This window comes from Bos javanicus, chromosome 7, assembly GCF_032452875.1.
Source record: "Bos javanicus breed banteng chromosome 7, ARS-OSU_banteng_1.0, whole genome shotgun sequence".
NCBI lineage: Eukaryota > Metazoa > Chordata > Mammalia > Artiodactyla > Bovidae > Bos > Bos javanicus.
In genome coordinates this window covers 71440405-71467111 of record NC_083874.1, presented here as the reverse complement: position 1 = coordinate 71467111, position 26707 = coordinate 71440405, and the positions used below count along the sequence as shown (strand labels likewise).

At 48.3% G+C, this 26707-nt stretch overlaps 1 protein-coding gene and 1 long non-coding RNA gene across 3 annotated transcripts in view; both read left to right on the top strand.

Moving 5' to 3' along the window:
- The window catches only part of CCNJL (cyclin J like), a 63709-nt gene that overhangs the window by 15336 nt on the left and 21666 nt on the right, over positions 1-26707 (top strand). For both annotated transcript variants that reach the window (XM_061424236.1, XM_061424237.1), the window contains exon 3: positions 15307-15520. In XM_061424236.1, the coding sequence (XP_061280220.1) occupies positions 15307-15520 (214 nt within the window). The remainder of the gene's footprint in view (positions 1-15306; positions 15521-26707) is intronic.
- Positions 17120-25933, top strand: LOC133251589 (uncharacterized). The gene is made up of 2 exons (XR_009737695.1): positions 17120-18646; positions 24428-25933. It is a non-coding gene; the product is annotated as an uncharacterized LOC133251589 (long non-coding RNA).

The window sequence follows — 26707 nt, the reverse complement described above, 5'->3', positions numbered from 1 at the left end:
GTAGGCATTTATCAGGTGCCACATGCCAGATATTGTTGAATGTTTGGTGCACATTATCTCATTTAATTGTTAAAGTTGCTTAATTTGGGAAAGGAGTACTTCAAGGCTGTATATTGTCACTCTGCTTATTTAACTTATATGCAGTGTACATCATGCGAAATTCTGCTGGATGAAGCACAAGCTGGAATCAAGATTGCTGGGAGAAATATCAGTAATCTCAGACATGCAGATGACACCACCCTTAGGGCAGAAAGTGAAGAGGCACTAAAAAGCCTCTTGATGAAAGTGAAAGAGGAGAGTAAAAAAGCTGGCTTAAAACTCAGCATTCAGAAAACTGAGATGATGGCATCCAGTCCCATCACTTCCTGGCAAATAGATGGGGAAAGAATGGAAACAGTGACATACTTTACTTTGGGGGGCTCCAATATCACTGCAGATGATGACTGCAGCCATGAAATTAAAAGACGCTTGCTCCTTGGAAGAAAAGCTATGACCAACCTAGACAGCATATTCAAAAGCAGAGACATTACTTTGCCAACAAAGGTCCATCTAGTCAAAGTTATGGTTTTTCCAGCAGTCATGTATGGATGTGAGAGTTGGACTAAAAAGAAAGTTGAGCACCAAAGAATTGATGCTTTTGAACTGTGGTGTTGGAGAAGACTCTTGAGAGTCTCTTGGACTGTGAGGAGATCAAACCAATCAATCCTAAAGGAAATTAACCCTGAATATTCATTGGAAGGACTGATGCTGAAGCTGAAACTCCAATACTTTGGCCACCTGATACAAAGAACTGAATCATTGGAAAAGACCCTGATGCTGGGAAAGATTGAAGGCAGGAGGAAAAGCAGGCAACAGAGGATGAGATGGTTGAATGGCATCACTGACTTGATGGACATGAGTTTGAGTAACCTCCAGGAGTTGGTGATAGACAGGGAAGCCTGGCATGCTGCAGTCCAAGAGGTCGCAAAGAGTCAGACACAGCTGAGCGACTGAAAAGAACTGAAGTGCCCTGACCAAGGTGGAGTTAGTTGTTGCATGCTGTCTATCTTCATTCTTTCATTCAGCACATGTTTTTTAGCAGTTGATCACATGCCATGCACTGCTAGCCACTGGGGATATAAGTGGTGAGCAAAACAAAATTTTCCACCTTCATGGAGCTTACAGCCGAGCATCAGGCTCACATGAAGTGCCTGTAAAGCGCAGAGAGATGCCCAGCTCCATCCCAGGAGAACTGAGTCAGCAAGACAGGAAATGGGGAGTATAGTAGATTCCTAGGGCTGCGTCAAACTGGGTGGCTTACAGTAGCAGAAATGTATTCTCTTGTAGTTCTGGAGGCCGCAAAGTCTGAAATCAAGGTGTTTACAGCATGGTGCTCCCTCCAGAGGCTTGCAGGGAGGATCTCCAGCATATGGTCATTGCTGGCCATGCTTGACATTCCTTGGTGTGTAGCTTCATCAGTCTATTCTCTGCCTCCATCCTCACCCGGCCCTCTTCCTGTGTTTGTCTTTGCCTGGTCTTCCCTATGTGTGCCTGTGTGTCTCTGTTTTCTCTTCCTATGAGGACACCAGTCATTGGATTAGGGCCCACTCTAATCCAGTATGACCTCATTTTATCTTGATTGCCTCTGTAAAGACACTATTTCCAAATAAGGTCACGTTTTAGGGTCCTGGGTGGACGTGAATCTTGCGGAGATGCCATCCAACTCAGTACCGGGGGGCAGCCTCCATGTTTGAGTAGATTCCCAGGAGATTCCAGTGCCTATGATCAACTGGCCACAGGTGTGGGAGCCCAGGTCAGCCGGGGACTGGAATCCCAGCTGGAGCAGCTGGGGCTTAGTGGTGGTGGTTACCACTACCGACCCATTTCTGGCTGCACAGTAGGGTCAGGATGCCCAGGAGAATGCATCAAAAGGAATCTGGAAATGAGGGCAGGTACGAGAAGGCAATAGCACCCCACTCCAGTACTCCTGCCTGGAAAATCCCATGGACGGAGGAGCCTGGTAGGCTGCAGTCCATGGGGTCGCTGAGGGTCGGACACAACTGAGCAACTTCACTTTCACTTTTCACTTTCATGCATTGGAAAAGGAAATGGCAACCCACTCCAGTGTTCTTGCCTGGAGAATCCCAGGGACGGGGGAGCCTGGTGGGCTTCCGTCTATGGGGTCTCACAGAGTCGGACACGACTGAAGTGACTTAGCAGCAGCAGCAGCAGCTGAAAGTGTGGAGTGAAAGCTGCAGCTTAGGAGTGGTGACCAGGGGAAAAGGAGAACAGTTGTGAGGGTTGGACCTATTGCAAAGAACCAGCGTGGAAGGAGGCACACCATGACCCCTGCCCCTAGGTGACAGAGGGTGTGAAAGAATGAGGGGCTCCTCCAGTATAGAAGGTGTGGGACAGGATCCTATCAGGAAGCTGTTAAGGAAGAACTCAGAGGGGTGCTGGCATTTTATGGGGGGGCGGCAGTGTAAGGGTGTCACCTGGGAGTGGGGCGGGGGACTGGGTGCTCAGACTTGCCTTTGTGCCCAGAAGGGCAGTGGCTCTGTCTCCTGGGAATGAGGAAGTGTGTTTGGAGCTGGCCCTCCTATGATTTGCAGAGTTCAGGGGGGCCCCATGAGAGGTGGGGTGGCTCAGGGTGACCTCTCTCTGCTGGAAGGAAGCTGCAGGCCAGACATCAGCAGGGGAGGATGTGACCAGCCTTGTCGGCTTCATGTACCGCAGGCCACCCTCTCGAGGATGTTGAAATAATGTTCCCGCAGAGAAGTTGATTCTTTACGGAAAATGCCTCCTCAGGCTCTATGAAGCAATCGGTTTGCGAGGGGGAGGGAGGGGTTGGGTGATCCTCTGGCTTTGCAGGGCCTCCCAGGTCTGTGGCCTGTCCTCCTGAGGCCTCTGAAGAATTAGCCCACCCCTCCCCTTTCTTTCTCCCTTTCCATTTGCAAGTCTCCACTTCCTGTTGGTCACCTTGGTTACCCATGGTGTTTCTTCACCGTCTTGCTGCTCTTTGTTCTCTGGCGGACTCAAGCCCTGGAGCTGTTTCCCAAGCAGCTGGCCCGGTGCCTGGAGGCCCAGCCTCCCTAGGGAGGCAGCAGTTGGCAGCAGGGAGGAAGAGCTTGGTGGGAGGCACATGGGACGAGACCCCAAGTGGCTTTCTTTCAGTGGCTGGTGTGGGAGGGCAGCTCGGCCGTGCCCCGCACCTTGGCGTGTTTATGCAGCAGTTGTCACACTCAAAGCCGTGTCCCACCCCAGGCCCAGCCAGCTCCTCTGATGTCCACGCCAGGATTTGCCACTGACCTGCAGTGTGGCCTGGGCCATTGCACTTCTGAGCCTCAGTCTCCTGGGTTCTGCTGGTGTTAGTGGCAGTTCCCCTGCCTGGGCCCACCTCAAGACAGGGAGTGTTGAGAGGAGAGCCTGAATGGGTTAAGTTGTTGGGGGACATCTCTGTGTAGAGAAGCAATGTCAGAAGGGCATGTAACGAGACTTGTATGGGCTCACAGTTATCTCCCAGTGCGGGATTACTGGTGATTTAATGTACTCATCTTAGTACTCACCATATTTTCTAAAATTTCTATAGTGCTGCTGCTGCTGCTAAGTCGCTTCAGTCGTGTCCGACTCCCAGCGACCCCATGGACTGCAGCCCACCAGGCTCCTCGGTCCATGGGATTTTCCAGGCAAGAGTACTGGAGTGGGGTGCCATTGCCTTTATTTTATAAACGGTTTCATATAACATTATTTTGGAAGGAAAACACAAGCCTAAATTATCCCATGGAGGCCCCAAAACATAATGTTAAGAGCACAGAGTCAGAAAGCCCAGACTCAGATATGACCTTCATTACCTCGATGGCCTTCAGCAGGTTACTTAGCTTCTCTGAGCCATCCTGGTCTGGAACACCAGGATGCCAATGATCCCCATCTCGTGGGCCTGTTGGAGGATGAGAGGACAAAATGCATGAGACATAGTGTCTGGCTAATGACATATAAGCTTTCAAATTATGTGATATATGAGATATATATATATATATGATACATATATATGAAATGGACGGTTATATAAAACTATTCGTCATAATGAGCAAGTCCAGATTCTCATGAAGACCAGAGGGGAGGTGTAATCCAGGAGAGAGAGAAAGCTCTGTCCTTGCCTTGGGTAGTATGTACCTCAGTCTATCCAGTAACAGCAGAGTATCAAAGAGGAACCCAGGTCTGTGTTTATGGAGGACAGGATGCTGCCAAATATATTATATATATATATATTTGTGTGAGATGGGCTTCCCTGGTGGCTCAGCAGTAAAGAATGTGCCTGCAATGCAGGAGTTGTGGGAGACACGGGTTCTATCCCTGGGTTGGGAAGACCCCCTGGAGGAAGGCATGGCAACCCACTCCAGTATTCTTGCCTGGAGAATCCCCCCCATAGACAATGGAACCTGGTGGTCTACAGTTCATAGGGTTGCAAAGAGTCGGACACAACTGAGGTGACTGAGCTCGAGTTCATAGCACAGGCATGAGATGGGACGGGATGGGTGGGGGTTAATCTGGCGCCCAGTCCCCGGACCCCTCAAGGCAGGGTACCCAGCACCTGGCTGCCTGGGGCTTCTATGGCTGGAGTCTTTGGCCTCTTGTGCCCCTCCTAGGCTCCTTAATACCACCACCATGTGGAAGTTCTTAGCAGGGGCCATTCTGCAGGTAGAGGCTGTGGTTTTCCATCTCAGCAAACTTTTCAGTTAGTCTCTAAATTTAGAGTTATCAGATTACTAGACAGTGTGCCAGGGATTTTCACCAGAGTCTTGCTTTGCAGATGTGCTGGAGTCCCAGCTGCCAGCACCGTAAATCACCAAAAAGCGTGGGTGGGGGTGATAGTGGTCCCTGGATAAATTTAACTTAGAGTTTCCCAAAACTGTGAGTTTTTTCTGAACAAATGTTTCTGGGCCTCTAATGGGCTAATATATGATGCTTTTTAGGAAGGAACAATGTAGTAGTAGGCTTCCCTGGTGGCTCAGAGGTAAGACTCTGCAGTGCAGGAGACTTTGAGGAAGATGCCAATTTGATCCCTGGGTCAGGAAGATCCCCTGGTGTAGGAAATGGCAACCCACTCCAGTATTCTTGCCTGAAGAATCCCATAGACAGAGGAGCCTGGTGGGCGACAGTACTTGGGATCACAAAGAGTTGGACACAGCTGAGTAAGGACTGAGCATGCACACAGAATGTGGTATGCAGTGTTTCCCAAACGAATGGCCCACAGAAGCCTCTTCTTCAGGGGCCGGGGTGTCATGGGACACATGTCAGCAACCAGTATCTTTGGAGTGACCAAGTATGGAGAGTATGATTTAGATTCTTAAAGCTTCCAGTCCTCTGTAAACACTGACCTGCTTCCTCCTTGGTTACCCTACCCTCCTTGCTGTTGGGTAGACTGAGGGACATGCCACTGCAATGCAAGGACAACATTCTCTTTCCCCTGGAATTCAGCATCACCCCCAACCCCTGCCCCTACACTGCCGGGCTTTGAGTAGTTTGAATTGCCCAGCTAGATGAATAGTTTTATTCAACATAAGATCAGGAGCAACTAGTTTTTTCCTGCCTTTTCATTTCAAGTATTTACCATTCCCCAAATTTGGAGAAGAAGAATTGAGTATCTCTTTTGTGTCAGGCATTGGTGTCCTGGAGCTGAACAAGACGAACCCTGCCCCTGCCCTCATAATGTCTGCAGTCAGGGGTGAAGAAGGACAGTGGATTGATGGATGGAGATTTGGATAGAAAGTCCTGGATGCCCCTGAGTTCTGACAGGGGCATTCCCTGGGGACACTCTCTTCAGAAGTGACTTTTAAGTTGAGATCGGCAGGAAGAGTGGGTTAAGAGGCAATTAGAAAGTAACACAGCGCAGGACACCACGGGGTCAAATGAAGACTTCCTTTCCTCTCATCGTGAGAAACCAGGGGTGACTGGCTGAACTTTCACAGTGCATGTGACCTTCAGAGCCCTCTGAGGTTAGCCGCAAAATGTGAGCAGAGCCTTTGTGTGAGGAGCACACTCTGAATTTCCTGCCCATCTGTCCTGCAGCAGTGACAGGCTGCGGTCCCCACCCAGCTCTCCTGGCTGGGGGCTCCGGGTCTGTCAGACTGCACTTGGAGCTGGCCTCGCTCCTGTTCCCAGACACATCTGAGCACAGCGCAGGTGTGCGGGGTTTGCCACCTCTGCCAAGGTCAGTGCCTCTGTGCTGGGGGTGAGGGAGGGGTCTGCATGCCTGGACTCCGGGCAGCCCTGCCTCCTGTGTGTAACTTGGTTTGGGGCTTCATGTAGGTCGTGATTCCCTTGTCCCTGGTCTTTCTCGGAGCCCTGCCCCTCTCAGGCGGTCCTCTTTCTGCTTTGGAAGCCTCTGGAAGAGCCCTTGGGCAGGCAGGAGAGTGTTTCTAAAGGACTCCAGCCTGTCTTGACACCCATCACCTTCCTCTCCTCCAGGATGGCACCTCTGGGGTTTCTCACCCTGGGACTGTCCCCCAACCATCTTGGTTACCCCCAGGGAAGGGTGCAGGACCAGGTAAGGGAGATCTAGGGGAGGAGGGCAGAGAAGGCTCCAGGTGGAGGGAAGTCCCCCCAGTTGGTGTTGCTTGGGTTGTACCTGTGTTCATCACAGAACACTCCATTCTTTCATTAATACATTCATCCCCTCATTCACCAGATGTTCATTTGCCCTTAACTGTACCTGTACCAGATCAGTCCCTGGCTCGGGAATATCCCCTGGAGGAGGGCATGGCAACCATTCCACTATTCTTGCCTGGGAAATTCCATGAACAGAGGAGCCTGGTGTCTATGGGGTCGCAAAAGAATCAGACACGACTTAGCGACTAAACAACAACAACTGAGATAGCAAAAGCAGGTTTTTTTGCTGTTTTTTTTAAAGGTGGAGTCCCACCTACCTGCCCTCCCCAACCCCATCACAACCATCTGTCTTTGTGCCCCCACCTGCTCAAACTGGGCAATCAACCTTCTGGGAGGGCAGATAAAAGCTCTCCCGTCTGGCTCAGGTGATAAAGGTCTAGGGAGGGAGAGTTTCAGGAAGCCTCTGCCTGCCCCTCCACCCTGCCCCTTCTCAGTGTGGCTTTTGTGCCGGCCACACTGATGCTGCCCCTGGCCCCACTGTGAGCAGGATCACCCTGCCTGGCCTGTTCCTGCCCCCTTTCCGCCCTCGCCAGCAGCTGCCTGCCTGCCTGCCAAGTGCCTGCCTAATCCAGGAGCGCTTCCTGAGCCGCCCCTCGCTGGCTGCCCTTTTGTTTCTGGAATTCAGGCAGCTCAGCAGAGGGGCTGGCTTCGTGCACCCAGCTGCTTCGAGCTGCCTTAGGTCAAGAGTGCTCCGAGAGGAATGCGATCCTTAGAGCAAAGCCCTTGTAATGGATGCTTTCCCCCACTCCCCGGCGCCCCCCCCCTCACAATTGGGTTAGGGGAATAATTGGCCAGACTCTCAACAAACAGGGTAGGCATGCTGGCGTCCTGGTTTGTTGTTCATTTCCCAAAGAATCACGCTGCTCTGAGGTGCTGAGCAGAAGTGAAGGCTCAGAGTCTCTGCAGAGCATGCGGAGGCAGGCAGCTTTCTCTGCCCTGCCACCCCCCTCTCCCCACCCCAGCCCAGCTATAAACCCTCAGGTAGAATGTCTCCTTCATCAGTACAAATCAGGATCCTTTGAGAGCCCGACAGAGGCAGATAAGCTCAACTTATCTGAAGGTTGATTGCCCAGTTTGAGGGAAAGGCAGGCAAGTGCTGTTAAGTGCCACACGCTTTCCATTATGACAGTGTGACCTCCTTTTCAGGTGAGGACACCGGGGTTCAGAATTCACATGTCCAGGGTTAGTAAACAGTAGAGGTGAGATTCCACCCCAGAACTGCCTAATGTTGCAATCCGTGTCAGGCTGTTCCCCTAAATGTGGAGGAGTGTATCTGGAACAGGGAGGGATGTCCTTGTGTTCATTCTTATTTTTTAACTGACTTTGTGTTTCAGGCAGTTTTAGGTTCACAGCGTATTGAACAGGAGGTACAGAGATGTCCCATGTACCCCGCCTCCCCTCCACATCCACAGCCTCCTCCACTATCAACAACCCCCACCAGAAGGGTCCATTTGTTAACAAGTCAGTGAAGCTACAAATCCTCACGTAAAGAGCAGCCAGTGAGGGGCGGCTCAGGAAGCGCTCCTGTAGTGGACCTACATAAACACATTACCCCGAGACCAGCTTACACTGGCGTTCACTTTTGCTGGTGTACATTCTGTGAGTTTGGACAAATGTGGAATGACATGTCTCCACCATTATAGTACCATACCCAGTAGTTTAACTGCCCTGAAAGTCCTCCATGCTCCCCCTGTTTATCTCTCCCCCACCCAACCTCTGGCATCCACTGATCTTTTCTTCACTTTCTCCATAGTTTTTCCTAGTCCAGATTGTCATATAGTTGGAATCATGTATGTATGTTTCCTCCTTGCCTTCTGATGGACGTTCATTCCTTTTTTTTAACTTATGCAGAGATTTTTTTTGAGCACCTGCCCCTATGCCAGGCTCTGGGCAGTTGGTTTGGCAGGGTGGATGTGGCTCCTGCTCTTTGCAGCTAGAGTTTAGCAGGAAGAGACACATAAATAAGTAAATATCTGGCCTTGAAGAACAGCGTGCTAACAAGGGGCACCTGATTTAGAATGATGAGGGATCAGAGAAAGCCTCTCTTTATAAGTGATGATTAAACCTGTCTGAGGGATGAGCAGAAGTGGAGCTGGGGCGCATCACAGACAGCTGTTCTCCTTCCTAGAAGCCTGCACACCCTTGAGAACAGCCTTTTCCATGAAGCCCTACCTGCTGACTCCTTCTTGAGCTATTATTGCCTGTTCCAAAGGTCCATAGCTGTTTTATGTACCAATGGCTTCCTCAGAGAATCTGCTCAAGCCCGTGGGCTCTTTCTGCAGGAGGGTGTGCAGAGGAAAGACATACAGCATCTTGCTTTGAGCTTTTCCTACACAAGGGAGAATGTAGAGGATGGGAGTGAAGCTCTGTCGGGCTGAGCTAAAACCAGAGAGAAGTCAGGACGTTGCATATCTGACTTCTTGTGTTTGGAGCCTTTGAACCACCTGGATGAGGGCAGTGCAACCCGGGCCAAAGGTCACTTCGCTAATTTCCAGCAGCTGTTGCCTATGGAACACTAAGTATCTGAGATTGTTGTTGCTTCTTGTCAAGAGCCTTAGAACCCTCTGCTTAGAGGAAATACCCAAGTAGGCTGCAAGCTTGTGGGAGCTGCTGGAGGGTGGGGAGGGGGTCCTGGTGATGAGAGGGCTGCAACCGCAAATTGGCTGCTGCTACCAGCTGTCTGGCTATAAGCCAGGGCAAGACTGACTGAGAGATCTTCCCTGCAAGGCCACTCTGCTCTAAACCCTTTACTGTCATTGCCCTGCTCCAAACCCTTCACTGGCTCCCATTGCCCACAGGGCAGGCGGGATATCTTACATGTTAAGTCCCTTCAGTCATGTCCAACTCTTGCGACCCCATGGACTGTAGCCTGTCAGGCTCCTCTGTCCATAGGATTTTCTAGGCAAGAATACTGGAGTGGGTTGCCATGCCCTCCTCCAAGGGATCTTCCCGACCCAGGGATTGAACCTGTGACTCTTACGTCTCCGGCATTGGCAGGCGTGTTCTTTACCATCTTAGCAGGACATATAGACTGAGACCCTGTCCAGCCTTGGAGCCTGCTTTGTTCAAGCATACTCTCCCTCTCTGGCTGTTCCAAGGGCTCCAGCTTCCCCAGACGGGACAACAGTGTGGCCTTGCAGGTGCTGTGTTTCCAGCTGAACTTCCTTTCCCCCTTCATCTTCAACAGGTTAGTTCCTAGACATCCTTCCAGAATTTGACTAGACAGGTCTCCTTGAGGTTCCCACTGACTTGCTACTCTACACAAGTGGCCACACCTTCCTCTGGGCCCTGGGCAGTCAGTACTCACCACTGCAGTCCCTCCCTTCTTCTCCCCGTCCCTTCCTTCACTCCTTCACCATTTAATTCCAGGCATCTGACCATGTTCTTGTCACACCAGGGCAGTGGCAAAACAAGCAGGAGTAAGAGCAGATCCAGACTCACACCCTCAAGCAGCTTGAAGTCCTGTGGTGGTAGCATGAATCCATCAAACAATGAAGATGAAAAATACCCAAAGAAGTCAAATCCTTTCCTTAAAGAAGTGAAGATTTTGTCCATGATTTAAAAAGTCTACACATAATAAATGCTGGAGAGGATGTGGAGAGAAGGGAACCCTTCTACACTGTTTTGTTGTTTAGTTGCTAAGTCTTTGCGACTCTGTGAACTGTAGCCCACCAGGCTCCTCTGTCCATGGGAATTCCCAGGCAAGAAAACTGGAGTGGGTTGATATTTCCTTCTCCGGGGGTATCTTCCCGACCCAAGGATTGAACCCACATCTCCTGCATTGCAGGTGGATTCTTTACCACTGAACCACCAGGGAATGGAATGTAAATTGGTACAACCACTGTGGAAAGCAGTATGGACGTTCCCTAAAAAACTAAAAAAATTTGTGATATCATCCAGAAACCCCATTCCTGGGCATATATCCAGAGAAGATGAAAGTTCTATCTCCAAAAGATACAAGCACACCAATGTTCATAGCAGCACAATAGCCAAGACTTGGGAGCGACCTAAATGTGCATCAGCAGATGAATGGATAAAGATGTGGTACATATATACAGCAGATTATTATTCAGCCATAAAAGAGAATGAAATAGTGCCATTTGCAGCAGCATGGATAGACAGACCTAGAGAGTATCGTTATCATGTGACTTACTAAATGAAGTAAGTCGGGTAGAGAAAGACAAATATGTGTTATCACTTATATGTGGAATCTAAGAATAATGCAATTGAATTTATTTGTAAAACAGAAACGGACTCACACATAAAAAACAAACTTTGTTAACAAAGGGGAAAGGAGGGGTGGATAAATTAGGAATACGGGAATAACAGATGCATATAAAATAAAGAATAAAAATTTACTGTATAGCACAGGGAACTGTATTCAATATCTTGTAATAACCTATAGTGGAAAAGAATCTGAAAATGTATATATGTTAACTGAATTACTTTGCTGTAACCTGAAACTAACAAAATACTGTGAATCAACTATACTTCAATTAAAAATTGTTTATTAGAAAAGATTTTCTCATTGATTTAAAAAAATAATAAAAGGTTGAGGAAAAGGATACATTCAAATTCTTCTAGTCTCAGATCTAATATTTCTTGTTAGTTAAGCCCTGGGGTTATAGGACTTTGTCACACTCAGTTTCTTCATGTGTAATGTTAGGGACAGGAAATAATTCATCAGGCATTGGGCACCTTCCATGATCACAGCTTTAGGGCTACTGAGACAGAGGTGTTGTGGCCTCAGGTTCTGGGGAAATAAGTCAGAGAAGAGATCCTAGCATGAAATCTCTACCAGGCTTCGCTTTCAGAGGGCGGGTCTCCCCTCCCTCAGGGAAGACGAGCAGCTTTACCAATGTCCACAGCTTTCCTCTGCAGTGCTGATCATGGTTTGGAATTCTGCAATTGCCTTACTCTTTGATGGTCATCTCTTTCCAACAGGGCCATAAACTCCATTAGAGTGGGTGATATGTCTGTCTTATTTTTTTTTATAACAGCTTTATTGAGATATCATTCACATACCATAAAATTCACCCTTTTGAAGTCACACTCAGTTGCTTTTTAGTGTATTCACAGAGATGTGCAACCATCGACACTGTCTAATTTAAAAACATTTTAATCATTCCTAAAAGAACCCTCATATCCATTAGCAGGTTCCCCCTGCAGTTAACCTTCCCACCTGCCCCCAGCTTCCAGTAATCGCTGATTACCTTCTGTTTGTATGGATTTGTTACCAGAAGGGAGGCCTCTTCCAGGGCCCAAGAGTGGGCTCTTGTCTAACACTTGGAAGCGAAGTGTCCGAGGATACACATGTCCTTACAAAGCAAAAGACTTTATTGAGAAGGGGCGCCCAGGCAGAGAACAGTGGGATGAGAGAACCCAGGAGGGGGTTCCCTCCTCCTGGCCAGAGGGTTCCTCTGCCTCATGGCTCACTCAGTTTTTATGGTAATGGGATTAGCTTACAAGGTTGTCTGTGGCCAGTCATCTTGCTGTGCCCACTTTTGGTCTGACTAGGGTCCTTCCTGATGGCACCAGGATCTCTCTGCCAAGGGAGGATTTCTGGGAGGTTGGCAGGACATATTATGGGTTGGTGACTCCTCTCTCCTTTTGGCCCCTCCCAAATTTTCCTGGTTAGTTTTCAGTGGCAGCACTGTGTTCCTTATGGGGATCTCTGATCTCCTGTTGTGAGACAGCTCATGCAAGTGGTTATTACCATGCCTGACCCAGGTGGACAGTTTTGGTCAGCAATTCCCTAACAGATTTTCCTGTGCTGCACATTTCATATAAAGAGAGTCCTATGATATGTGGCCTTTTATGACTGGATTTTTTTCACTTAACATAATGTTCTCAAGGTTCATCCAAGTTGTAATGCATATCAGTATTTCATTCCTTTTTGTGGAATAATAATATTCCATGGGATGGGTATACCATATATTTCCATTCATCAGTTGGTGGACATTTGTGTTGTTTTCATTTGGGGGCTATTATGAATAATGCTGCTATGAACATTTAAGTTCAAGTTTTTGTGTGGTCATCTGTTTCCATTTCTCTTGAGTGTACACCAAGGATTGGAATTGCTAGGTCATGCAGTAACTCTTTTACATTTTGAGGAGCTGCCAAATCATCCTCCACAGTGGCTGCACCATTTTTCTTTAACACCAGCAGTGTATGAGGGTTCCAGTTTGTTCACATTCTCACCAGCATGTGTTTATTTTCTGGTTTTGTTTTTATAATAGCCATTCTAATGGATGTGAAGTGGTATCTGATTGTGGTTTTGATTTGCATTTTCCCTAAAGTAATGTTGTGGAGAAGGCAATGGCACCCCACCCCAGTACTCTTGCCTGGAAAATCCCATGGATGAAGGAGCCTGGTAGGCTGCAGTCCATGGGGTTGCTAAAGAGTCAGACATGACTGAGCGACTTAACTTTCACTTTTCACTTTCATGCATTGGAGAAGGAAATGGCAACCCACTCCAGTATTCTTGCCTGGAGAATCCCAGGGACGGAGGTGCCTAGTGGGCTGCCGTCTGTGGGGTCACACAGAGTCGGACACGACTGAAGCGACGCAACAGCAGCAGCAGCAGCAGCAGCAGCAGCAGCAGAGTAATGTTGAGCATCTTTTCATGTACTTATTGGCAATTTCTATACCTTCTTTGAAGAAATATCTGTTCAATCATTTGCCCATTTTTAAATTGGGTTGTTGGTCTTTTTATTGAAGATTTGTAAGAGTTCTTTGTATATTCTGAATTAGAGTCTCTTACTGATCTGTGATTTCCAAATATTTTCTCCCATCCCGTGGGTTATCTTTTCATTTTCTTGATGGTATCTTTTGAAAGTTTTAAATTTTGAAGTCTAACTTAGGCAATTTTTTCTCTTTTTTTATTCCTTTTGTTTTGGATGTCATATCAAAGAAACCACTGCCTAACCTAATCATAAAGATTTGTTCCTGTTTTTTTTTTCTTTTTAAGAGTTTTACAGTTTTAATCTTACATTCATGTCTGTGTCTGTCTCATTCCTGATTGTACCCCCTCTGCCTAGAATAATGCCTGATATATAGAAGGTACTTGATACTTATTGAGTGAAATGAATGAATTGATATCTCTTAAATGAGTGAATGAACAGATATCTCCTTGTCCCAAAGCTGTTGCTATTCACAGCCCCAGGGTTAAGAGTGGGTGTTAGGCAGGGGAGGGTCACCAGTTTGTTTTAATCTCATCCCCCAGTTAACCTGGCCTTAGTGAGCTCTCACAGTTCCTTTTCTGCAGCTTCTTCTTTATGTTTTTCCTGGATTTTTGCTTCTTTTTTGTTTCCCTTTTTGACAAAATGTTGCTAAGACATTTCCTTAGTAAACTGTGTCTGGTCTGCTTGGTTAAATGTATGGTAGAGGTATAAGAAAATTTTTTCATTCATCAAAATCTTGGGTGACATAGTTTTGTTGTTGCACTTACTTGTGTTTGACTGATAAATTCAGATGCTGCTACTGCTGCTGCTAAGTCGCTTCAGTCGTGTCCGACTCTGTGCAACCCCATAGACAGCAGCCCACCAGGCTCCCCCGTCCCTGGGATTCTCCAGGCAAGAACACTGGAGTGGGATGCCATTTCCTTCTCCAATGCATGAAAGTGAAAAGTGAAAGTGAAGTCGCTCAGTCATGTCTGACTCTTTAGCCACCCCATGGACTGCAGCCCACCAGGCTCCTCTGTCCATGGGATTTTCCAGGCAAGAGTACTGGAGTGGGGATGACACAGAAGTATATAAATTACGAAGGAAGAGTCACCTCCTCAGGGGACATATGATGGCTGAAACTTACTTTTAGAAAAAGTGTGTATATAGAGAAAGAAAAGGTAAGGTAACAACTGATGAATCTGGGTGAAGGCTATTTGGAGTTCTCTGTACTCTAGTTTTTATTAGGCTGGGCCAGGTCTGAGTTGTGGCACTCAGGGTCTCCGATCATAGTGTCATGCAGGATGTTGTAGTTGTGGCATACACGATCTTTAGTTGTGGCATGTGAAGTCTTAGTTGTGGCGTGTGGGATCTAGTTCCCTGACCAGGGATGGAACCTGGCCCCCCTGCATTGGGAGTGTGGAGTCTTAACCACTGGACCACCAGGGAAGTCCTTATGCTCAAAATTAACAACCTTTCTTACACTGAATTTTTTTCAAAACAGTGTTTCTCACAATCGCACCCATAGAGGAAATTAAGCCGAGGACCCTGAAAGGTTGCTGGGTGCTTGGTGCTTTACATCCGTTTTTCATTTAATCCTCAGCTGTTGGAAAGGAAGCCAAGGTGAAGGTGGGCTGACCAAGGTCATACAACTTGGTTGAGTGGAAAAACCTGAATTTGGACTTGGGACTCCAACTTAAGTCCTCCTGTGTGTTTTATGGCCTTGTGCATCTCAGGCAGTCGACCTTTTGCTGGGAATGACCAGGCTGCTTCCTTTGCCTCTGTCTTCACGTTCTTGACACTTCACGAGCCTGAGCTCAGCGAGGGCAGGAGGGGGATGGTCCAAGAGTTTCTAGAATAGAGCGACTGCCATTTGGGGCTTGAAGGAAAGCGAAGAGGGAATGGAGGGAATTGATGCTCCCTCACCAGCCAGCAGGTGGGCCGTGAGGCTCCTGGGAGGCAGCCCTGACCCCCTCTTCTGCCCTACCTGTTCCAGGAGCTGAAGCTGCCCACCTTCCGAGCCCACTCCCCGCTCCTGAAGAGCCGCCGGTTCTTTGTCGACATCTTGACCCTGCTGAGCAGCCACTGCCAGCTTTGCCCCACTGCCCGGCACCTGGCTGTCTACCTGCTGGATCATTTCCTGGATCGCTATGACATCACCACCTCCAAGCAGCTCTACGCCGTGGCGGTCTCCTGCCTCCTGCTCGCAAGTACGTGGAACCTGCTTCCTTCCCTGTGCCGTGCCCTCCTGCTCCACGAGCCCACGTGCTCCCGAATTGTTCTACATTTCCGTGGTCTTTGTGCATCTTCTGTATTCATCCTTAGCTGAATGCGAAGAAGTGAAGTTGCTCAGTTGTGTCCGACTCTTTGCAACCCCATGGAATGGAGCCTGCCGGGCTCCTCCATCCATGGGATTTCCCAGGCAAAAATACTGGAGTGGGTTGCCATTTCCTTCTCCAGTAGGTCTTCCCGACTTAGGGATCAAACCTGGGTCTCCCACACTGCAGGGAGACGCTTTACCATCTGGGCTACTAGGGAAGCCCTAGCTGAATGCAAGCTATAGTAATAATAATCAACATGTTCTTTAGCATCTAAAATATACCAGGCTATAAGGCATAAGGATTTTAGCAACTTGATCTTAAAAGAATCCACATAATGACTCTAGAAGACAGATCTTTGAGTACCTGCATTTCACCGAGGCACAGAGAGGTTAAGAAATTTTGCTTGGGTCTATAGCAGATAGGATTTGAGCCCAGAAATGCAGGATGCCAGAATCTGTGTCTTAACCCCATGTTACCTCCTTTCTGACATAGGGCCTCTGAATGTGCTAGGTGGGTGGGTGGGGAACTCTAGCAACCACTGTCCTTAGACATGTTTAGAAGTGTGACTGCTTGTGTGGGGCCCAAGCAGGAGTCAGGCCTGGGCACAGGCCTCTTTCAATGAGGCCTCACTAAAACACAGCATGGCTTTGACCATCTGTCTGTCTGCCTGGGTAGGAAATGAACATGCTCCTGATCTGGTCCAAACAGAGTCTGCCATGCCATGCTGCCACTTTAAAATCGCCCTCTGGTTTGCTGACAGTCTTAAAAGGATCAGCCGTCAGGGTCCTGCCTCTCTGACCTCATGCCTTTCTCCTCTTACCTCCCTGGGTTCCAGCCAGTCCCCCTGCTCCCCTGTCACAGAGCTTTGAATATGCTGTTCCCTCTGCCCAGACCCTCCATTCTCTTCCCCCGCCCATCTGGTCTTGGTTAGACGCACTCAGGCCCTGCGCTTGGATCCCCAAGAAAGCCTCCACCACTGCCTGCAGAGTGAGTGGTGCGTATGTAAGGTGTCTCTGATGTACAGTTCCACGGCATCGTGGATTTTTAATTAAAACCCACCTCCCCAACTAAGCAGGCTTCCCTGATGGCTCAGCTGTAAAGAATCTGCCTGCAGTGCAGGAGACGCAGGAGAGTCTGGAGATGCTGGTTCAATTCCTGAAGAGCCCCTGGAGAAGGGAACGGCTACCTACTCCAGTATTCTTGCCTGGAGAATCCCATGGACAGAGGAACCTGCAGGCTATAGTCCATGGGGTCATAGTCCAACCTGCAGGCTACAGTCCAAGAGTTGGACAGGACTGAGTGACTGAGCAGCACACCCCCACTAAGCAGTGAGTTTCAGAGGGGAAAGGAGCACATAGGAAGGCCTCGGAATATAGTATTTGTGGACTAAAGGAAATGAATGGAGCCAAGGGTTCCCTTAGAGTGGGAACATCCACATTTCTCCAAGTTGCCCTTAATGCAGAGGAGCACATACCCTACAGTGACCAGCTGCAGTCACATTACCTTGATATCTAATCAGATTTTGCCTTCGTCGCTGCATTACGTTACTGTCCTATTTTATTACAGGGGGCCCTTCCCCATTCTTTGATTTCCCGCTGATGCTTCAAGAAGACCATGCCCATTTTCTCCAGTGGCTTTGTCTGTCCCTGGCACACTGCTGTGAACCCTTCATCACCATCATGCAGTTCCAAACACATGGCATTAGAGTTTTTAGCATTCTGCCTTGTTTTCCACCCTGACACCTGCCACCTGCTGTTATCTATAATCCCTGTGCCAGCTTTGGGTTTACAGCCTTTCAATTTGTGATTTTCTCTACCTTGGACCAGCTGGCTTTCCCCTGTGATATAGGGGATCTTGGCTTGCTGGGAGACTGGCCTGCTTGCTACTTCAAAGTCCCAAATCAGCACGCAGCTCTCTTTGGTCTTGGGAGGAGCTGGGGGCTGGCGAGACGTCCCTGTCAGTGGAAGGCAGCATGGACGTCGCATTTCGGGGGGCCCTCGGGGAGTCTGCGCCGTGGCCTCTGGCTTGCTGCTGTCTGTGATCTGTGGTCTGCATCGAGGGCCCTGGGGCAGAGGACTTGGATTTCCACGGGGCCACCGAGGCTCCAGCGTCTGTCTGGGGAGCTGGGGTGGGAGGTGTTCACTGGGGACTTCTTTGTGCAGCGGCTGCCACGGCAGAGGGGGGTGCCTTTCAGACAGAGAGGCAGACCCCTGACACACCCGCATGTCTGAGGGTGGCAGCCAGCCTCGAGTGGCAGGAATGGATTTTTCAGGACACCTGCCATATGCTCAGGGGCCCCAGGCAAGAAAAGTTTCCATGACAGCCTGAAATCCTATTCATTCCTCCTTCGCCTCTCCCCAGGCCAACTGTCGGCCACAAGGGAGGTCACCTTGCTCAGGAGGTTCTGAGTTCTGCTCATTTCCTAGCAAATAATTAATTCCCAGATAAGAAGGGTGACAGTTCTTGGGTTTTTGCAGCTGCTTCCAGGTGAGGGTCTTGCATAGCTGGAACCCTCTCACCCACACGCACTTTCTCTGCTCCCATAAAACAGGAGCCGGTCGAGAACCCATGTCTCCAGACTGTGGAAGGAGGAAGAAAAGCAAGAGTTTGTGGGCTGGTCCATGGCGGACCAGGGGCAGAGCCGCCCTTTGCCTCTCTGTGATCAAGTTTTATTTATTTATTTTTCATCCCCTGCATTGCTAAGTAGATTCTTAACCACTGGACCACCAGAGAAGTCCCTGTATGACCAAGTTAACTTCATTTCCTTCCTTAACAGAGGAGAGACTCCTGTTGTTGTTCAGTTGCTAAGTCGTGTCTGACTCTTTTGTGACCCCGTAGACTGTGTAGCCCATCAGTCTCCTTTGTCCATGGGATTTCCCAGGCAAGAGTACTGGAGTGGGGTGCCATTTCCTCCTTCAAGGGATCTTCCCAACGCAGGGATCAAACTCATCTCCTGCATTGGCAGGCAGATTCTTTACCACTGAGCCACCAGGATACCCTGGAGAGACTCCTTCTGTAAGTATAATCTAGATCTAAGTGTGCCATAAATTGAATAGAGCCACTGTCTTCCGGAGTCTTTTGTCTTATACAGCACCCCTCGCTAGCTGTCTTTTGGTTGTTGTTGTTGTTTAATTAAAAGGGCAGTTTGACAACACAGAAACCCCACCACTTGCAGGTGAGTTGGCTTTGACGGTGCCCCATAATCATCGTCCTGATGGGCTGGCTGCATTGTTTACTGGTCCCTTTCTACACACCCAGCCCTGTGCCAGCCACTTCATACACACATCACTTGGAAGCCTCGCACCCAGCCCGGGTAGTCGTGCTGTCATCCGCCCATTCCGTAGGTTCAGAGAGGCCCCAAGTCACACAGTTTGGAATTTTGCTTTGTTTTTTTAAATTGAGGTAGAATTCACATCACAACATAGAATCTACCATTCTGACCACTGTAAAGTGTGCGGTTCTGTGGCATTTAGTTCACGTACCACTGTTGCACAGCCATCAGCTCTCTCTAGTTCCAGAACGTGCCCATCACTCCGAAAGGGGCCCACGTACCCCATTAACCAGCCAGTTCCCATTCCTGCCCATCCCTAGCCCCTGGCAACCACCCGTCTGTTTTGTGTCTGTTCTGGATATTGCATATGGAAAGGAATCATACAATATGTGACCTTTTTATGTCTGCTTTCTTTTAAGTTTTTAAGATTCATCCATGTTGTAGCATGTGTCAGTACTTCAGTACCTCATCCCTTGTTATGGCTGTATGGATACATACAGCCTTGTATGGATGGACCACAATTTGTGTATCCATTCACATATTGATGGACATGGGGGTGGTTTTCACGTTTTGGCTGCTAGGATTAGTGCTGCTGTGAACATTTGAGCACCAATTTTGTTTGAACATTTATTTTCAATTCTTTTGATTATCAACGTCGGAGTGGAGTTGCTGCCCAGATGTGGTTATTCTGTGTTGAACTTTTTGAAGGAAACTTGGAGTTTCGCCTTTGCCTCGTTATTGCCGTTCAGAGATGAATGTGTGCTGAGTCCTTATTCCCAGGATATGGACCGGGGAAAGAGAGAAAGGAGAGAGGGAAGGAAAGAAAATCAGAAAGGCAAGAGGCATGACCAGTGGCATTTTGCTAGGATGGCAAGGCCTTAAATGTAGTATAAGATCTTACGATGATGATATAAAAAGTATGAGATGCAGTAAGTCCCCGACATATGAACAAATTCTGTTTTGAGAGTGCATTCATAAGTCCAACAAAGTTAGTCTAGGTACCTGACTAACACAATCTGCTATGTAGTACTGTACTGTAACGTTTGTAATACTTTTCATATAGATAACACACAAAAACAAAAGCAAAAGATAAAACATTTTTAATCTTGCAGTACAGTACCTTGAAAAGTACAGTAGTACAGTACAACAGCTGGCATACAGGGGCTGGTATCGATTGAACGGGCAAGAAGAGTTACTGACGGGAGGGGGGAGAGGAGGGGGAGATGGTAGAGCTGAAGGATCGTCAGCAATAGGAGACAGAGCAAGCTGCAATTTCACTCATGCCTGGCATTGATGGAACACACATTTGCATCTTTGAATCTTTGCAACTTGAAGGTTCATATGTAGGAGACTTACTATATATATGTATATATATATATATATATATTTTTTTTTTTTACTGTATGTTTTTATTGTTAAAAAGAATCCAAAAGGAACAGAAGCACCTAGCATAAAAAAATTAGTTTCTCCCCAAATCCATAGTCCCATTCCCAAAGTTTGGGGTGTATCAGTCCAGATCTAAATGTACTTATGTATTTTTGTAATTGAGAAAATAAATTTCATTTCTCAGAGTGGGGGAGGGAATGAATCGTAGGTTAACAGCTGAATAAACTGCCCAGTAAACAAAATTGCCAGATTTCCTCCCTTCCTCCTTTTATCATTCCTTTTTTTTTTTCATTGTTTCTTGCCAGCTAATCCCAGTTCCATTATACTTTCTCTTTGCAAGTGTCTGTTTTCTTTCATTGTGACTTTCGGACCCCTGCCCACTCCCTGAGAAAACAGTGTTTCTGAGTGCTGAATTGTTGGTGAGCCGCATCCTGCCCCTGACTTCTGATCTGTGAAAAGCTGTGGGAGCTCAGGGAGATGAATCCATGTGTTTCTTAGGATAAAATTCTGACTTCCATTTTTTTGCAGCTGAGCCTGAGTCCAGTGCTAGCCTTCATCTCAGCTCTCATCCTTCTCCCCAGGAGAGGGAGGCATCAAGCAGGAGGGTGATCCCATGGTCTCTGCAAGGAAAGGACCCCTCTCTGTCCTTGGGTCCTCATGCAGGGCAGGCTCCCTTAGCCGGGCCCGAGTCAGTCTTGCTATTCTGTGCTTACCTGTAGTAGGCACATCTCCCTCTGGTAGAGTTTTAAAATTAGCAGTGGTACACTCACTTGTAATAAGATTCAAAAACTAAAATAAAAAATCTGTTACCCATCCCACTCTCCAGAGACAACTTATGGGAACAGTTTCTTATATCTCTGCCCAAAACCGATTGAATGTATTTTCTAGGAATATTCTGTGTGTATACAAACATACAGTCAGCTTTCATGAGCCAAGATTCCATACTTGCAAATTCACCTGCTCACTGGAATTTATTTGTGACTCCAAAACCAATGCTTCTGGCACTTTGGAGGCCAGCTCTGTGCTTTCTCATTTCGGCTCTCACACTAATAGCAAATACCAGGTGGCCTTTTCGGCTCTGTTTAGTGCCTTGTTTTCTGATTTTTCTGCTTGTTGGTGATTTTGCTGTGTGAAATGAGCCCCCACCATCATGTTGAACTACAGTATTCTGTTCTTGCATTTAGGAAGGCTGTGCTCTGTGTTTCTTAGGAGAACATTTGTGTGTTGGGTAAGCTTTGTTCAGGCAAAAGGTATAGTGCTGTTAGTTGTGAGTTCAGTGATCATAAATCAATGATATATTAAACAAAAATACACAGAAAAGGTTACGTAGCGGGTTTTTTGGCTCCACTGGGTCTTTGTTGCTGCACTCAGGCTTTCTCTAGCTTCTGTGGGTGGGCTTCTTGTTGCCATGGCTTCTCTTTTGGAGCTTGGGTTCTAAGCACATGGGCTCAGGAGTTGTGGCACATGGACATAGCTGCTCCGTGGCATGTGGAATCTTCTTGGACCAGGGATTGATTCTTAACTAAAAAGCTTAGTGTTAGTCCAAAAAAGCTTATGTGTTGATTGATTGTGATCAGACTCACAGGAACCTAACCCTGTATCTTCCCTCTAGGAGCATGGTTCTGTGTTCACCAGATCAGTGTGCACCGTGAAGAATCAGGATCAGTTAGATCTGCACAAGTGGGTTAACACCAAAGATGCTTTCTTTGTGGTACCTTAGGGAATGTCTTTCCCATCAGTCTTTCTGGAGGTACCTTACTCTTTATACTGAGTGCAGAGTTCTCCATGTTATAAACACCGACATCCATAGAATGATTTCTCTGTCAATGGATATTTACACTGTCATCCTTTTTTTCTTTTTACACTGCTTTACACAATGTGACAACAACTGTCTTCCCTGCATCTTTGCACACTGAAGTATGTCTGTGGGATAAATGCCCAGAGATGAAATGGCTTTGGTCAGAGGTATGTGCATTTAAGATTTTGGTAGGCTACACTGAAACCAACAGCTGAGGAGATCCTTTGTTTCTTCAGTTGAACTTAGTGTGCAGGAGCCTTTGGAGCCACACTTCTCCACCATCAGAAGGAGAGCCACGTCCCTCCCCAATCCTGGCCCATCGTCACTGTCCACTAGGGCTTCCCAGCGGGGAGTGCATCCCGCCTTTCTGCCTTGTCCTGTCCAGGATGCCCAGGTAAGAAATGAGTTCCCACAACAGCTACTTTTAAGGCTTCTTAAGCCAGACATCAATAGCCTCATCTCTTAGTGAAGGTACCAAAAGAAGCACTGCCTCTGGGCCTCCGTAGATTCTAGAAGAGACCTGTCTTTCTCTCAGTAAACTGTCTTCCTCTCTCTCTCACCCCTGTATCCTTCCCCTCCCCTTCCCCTGCTTTGATTACTTAGCAGCTGAGAAGCAGCTTCTTTGCCAGCGGAGTGGGGGGATGGGGTCGCTCCCTCTGAGACTTTGAGATTTCGGAAACTTGAAAGCAGCCCTAATCCCTCCTGATGTCCCTCCTGGACAGGGATGAAGGAAGATGCCCCAGCTCGCCCTAAAGCCAGGGATTCTTGGGACCCCACTGGGGCACCAATCACAGGCTGCTTGTGTGCCTGCATGCTCAGTCATGTCGGAGCAACTTTTGCAACCTTTTGGACTGTAGCCCTCAAAGCTTCTCTGTCCATGGGGTTTTCCAGACAAGAATACTGGAGTGAGTTGCCATTTCGTCCTCCAGAGGATCTTCCCAACCCAGGGATTGTCTCAGCAGATGCAAGTGGGGGCAATTTTTCCAGGTAGCCTTGTTCAGGGCTGTGCTTCAAAAAAGTGTGAGACTTATTTATAGGATTAGACGCAAATCTGCAAGGAAACTTGGCTGTCCCTGTTCAGGAAATAATTCGGCGCTCCCTGCCTATCATGCAAGAGTGGTCGGCCCTGTGTTTCCTTCCTGCCGTGGTTTCACATTTCAGAAGTCAGGATGGGTCTCACCTTTGATGCGTGCGCTTGATACGACCAGTGTGTGTTACTTCCTCCAGAAAGCTGCTGCAGTGTCCGTGGTGCGTGTTCTAATCCATAGTATTTCAGCGGTGGCCACACAGCACAAGGCAGGCTAGAAACAGTGGTCTGTCACGTGAGGGCCACGCCGAGCAGCTCCAGTGTTACTGTAGCGAGGACGTGGTGATTTTCCATTTCCTGTTTCTGCAGACTGGCAGGCTTAGAACTATTTGAGGGGAGGGATTCTGTGTGAAGTGCCTGTCAGACAGCTGACTGGGCTGGAAACTGAGAAATTGCGCCATTTGCCCTAGCAAGTCTAGTACCCAGACCTGTTCAGCAAAGGCCTGCTGTTCTGGTCTCAGAGATTTTTTGAGGGGAGGGGGAATCTTGAGCTGCATGAGTTGATTTATCATGCGGTGTTCAAGAGCCCTTGACCCCACATGGGTAAAATAGTCAAAAATAACCTGTATTCCGCCTTTGCTGTATGCCAGACATAGCGGTCAACCTCAGGGAGACGGGGTGAACAGCAGGAGTTCACCTGGAAGACTCAGCAGCACGTAGCGGGGCACAAAGCAGATCAAGCCCGCATCCTAAGCAGGCTTCAAGCCAAGCGTGACCAGCAAGTCCTGGGCACATGCCAAGAACAAGCCAGTCACCCTGCTGAGAAGAGCGAAGTGTCCTTACTGTTAAGAGAACATTTCGGTTCACACCATGACTAGGATATTGACATTGGGCATGGTGTCTGCTCCTCATGCTATTTGCAGTTTGGCTGCTGGGATCTAGGCATCTTTATTTTCTTATTTACAGTAACCTTGAACCCACCGAGCAATGAATGCTCGGTGTCTTACAGTTCTTTCTCTGCTGTCACAGCCAGGATTGCATTATAAGTATCCTGCTAATGCTGAAGGCTTAGAGGGCAGAGTTCAGAATCCTTCATCATTGGGCCACCAGTTCTCCACACCCAGAGTCTGTCCTCCAGGTTAGAGCCCTTCCCTGCCTTGCCAAGGAGACTTGGGCTCTGCGTGGTGGGGTGTCCACACCTCTGGTCACAGCATTCCGCCCTCCATGAGGCACCCACCAATTGTCTGCATTGGTTACAGTAGGACCAGCAAGGCAGCTTTTGGTTCTTTTCTCTTTTTTTTTTCCTCTCTTCAGTATAATTTCCAGGCTTCCCTGGTGCCTCAGTGGTAAAGAATCCACCTGCCCATGCAGGAGATACGGGTTTGAACTCTGGTCTGGAAAGATGCCACGGAGCAGCTAAGCCCATGCACCGCAACCACTGAGCCCGCATTCTGCAAATACTGCAGCTCTCGCGCGCCCTAGAGCCTGTGCTCTGCAAGAAGAGTGAGAAGCCTACGCACTGCAAAAGGAGAGGAGCTCTCAAGGCACCAAAGACCCAGCACAGCCAAAGAAAAAAATAAATAGAAGTATTTTTAAAAAAGAAACGTATGATTTCCATTTTATTGTCTTTTCAGAGAACAGTATTTCTTCAGTCTTTAAGGATTCATCTCCTTTCATGGGCTTCAGTGGAGGTCGTGGAGCAGCACCTGCAGTCTAAATCAGGGTGGTGGTGTTCAGGGTGCGCTTTCTGAGAATGATGCCTGGTTGACTACTTTGCTGTGAATGGTACAGTTCACCCAGTAATGTTGTTTCACGTACAGCTTGGGAAGCACAGAGACGTCAAAAACACTTGATTCAGAATTGTCGTCCCTGATGGCTGCGGCCTCTATGATGTTCTGAATGACAAATTTTTTTTTTTTTTTTAATTTATTTTTGGCTGCACTGAGTCTCTGTTGCTGCGCATGGGCTTTCTCTAGTTGCAGCGAGTCGGGGCTGCCAGCTAGCTGTGGTGCACAAGCTTCTCACTGCGGTGGCTTCTCCTGTTGCGGACCACGGGCTCCAGGGCGTGGCCTTCAGTAGTTGTGGCGTGGGCTTAGTTGCCCCGAGGCATGCGGGATCTTCCTGGACCAGGGGGTGGCAGGGGCCAATGCCCCATGCATTGGGAGGCGGATTCTTAACCACTGGACCTCGAGGGAAGTCTGAATGACAAACTTCTTAATGGCCTTATCCTTGGGCGTGCACTGGGCATAGTTGGTGCTCTGAACAGGCTGCACATGACCACGGCTTTTTTTCTGTAGGACCATTGTTCCTTCTTTTCTCGGTGATCTTGGAAACGAGGCGAGAGAGGAGGTTTGCTTTAAAACTCCTTTCAGACCCAAAGGAAATGTGCCAGCCTAGCCTTCCCTGGGAGGTCAGATGAGATTAATCTTTTTCTTTTTTTGGCAGATCTTAATTCCCAGGCCAGGGATTGAACCTGGGCCCTCAGAAGTGAGAGCGTGGAATCCTAATCAGTGGACTGCCAGGAAATTCCCCCAAGATGAGATTGTATTATTTGTGTTTGCCTAGATTTTCAAGATGGTCTTCAGGGAGCATGCCTTACCTCTTCCTACATCCTCATCTTGAATGAGGGCAGATCCACATTTAGGAACCTTCTCTGGCACTTACTTTGCTGGTTCTGGCTTCTAGAGTCCCAGCAATGGCGTCTTGATTTCTGGGAAGTTGAAACTGTTTTTCCTCAGCGGCAGAATGATATTTGTTCCTTGTAGAAAATTAGAAAGTAGAAAAAAGTAGAAAGCATACAATAAAAGATAGTTGCAAACCCACTGCGTTTTTTCCTACAATCAGAATTTGGGGGTGGAGGGCAGATCCTGGCCTCAGTGATCATGGGATGGTTAAGATTTATTGTTTACAGGCCAGGCGGTGTTTTGAACTCTTTATGTGGATTTGCTCATTTAATCTTCAATGAAGATTTAGGAACCTTCATTGTGAAGTAGGCACTGTTATTTCCTCCAGTTGACAGAGGAGGAAACCGAGACCCAGTGGTTGGGTAACTTGCCCATTGGGTGAGCGGCCCGGATGAGGACCCAGGTGGCCCTGAGTCCTTGCTTTCAGCCACAACACAACATCAGCCTTTGTCACCAAGCAGGTCACTTTCTTCCTTGGCCATAGCAGAAGACTCAAACCAGCAGCCGGAGAGGTTGCTGGGAGATGCCTGGCTCCTCTGCTTTCTGAGTCTGCTGAGCCGCGTTTCACCTGGCCTGGGTGGAAGCTTCAGCCCCAGGGACCAGGCCTCACGATTGGAAGCAGCTCCCCCCCTGACCTTGAGAGAGGCGGCCAAGGTTGCTGCCTTGCTCCTCCTCTTCTTCCTACTCCTCCCCCGCTCCCTTCTCCAAGTAGAGACGTTGGAATAACAAAGGATCCAGAATAACAAAGGATCCAGAACTCCGACATCCACGCCTTCAGCTCAGAAGAGAACTTGTTGTCAGCTTTTCTGCAGCTGGCAGCCCCGTCAGGCCTGGACCGGAGCTACCCGGGTCAGCTGGCAGGGGCATTCTGCAAAGCAGGGGCCTTCATTACAGGGGAGAACTCCCTTCC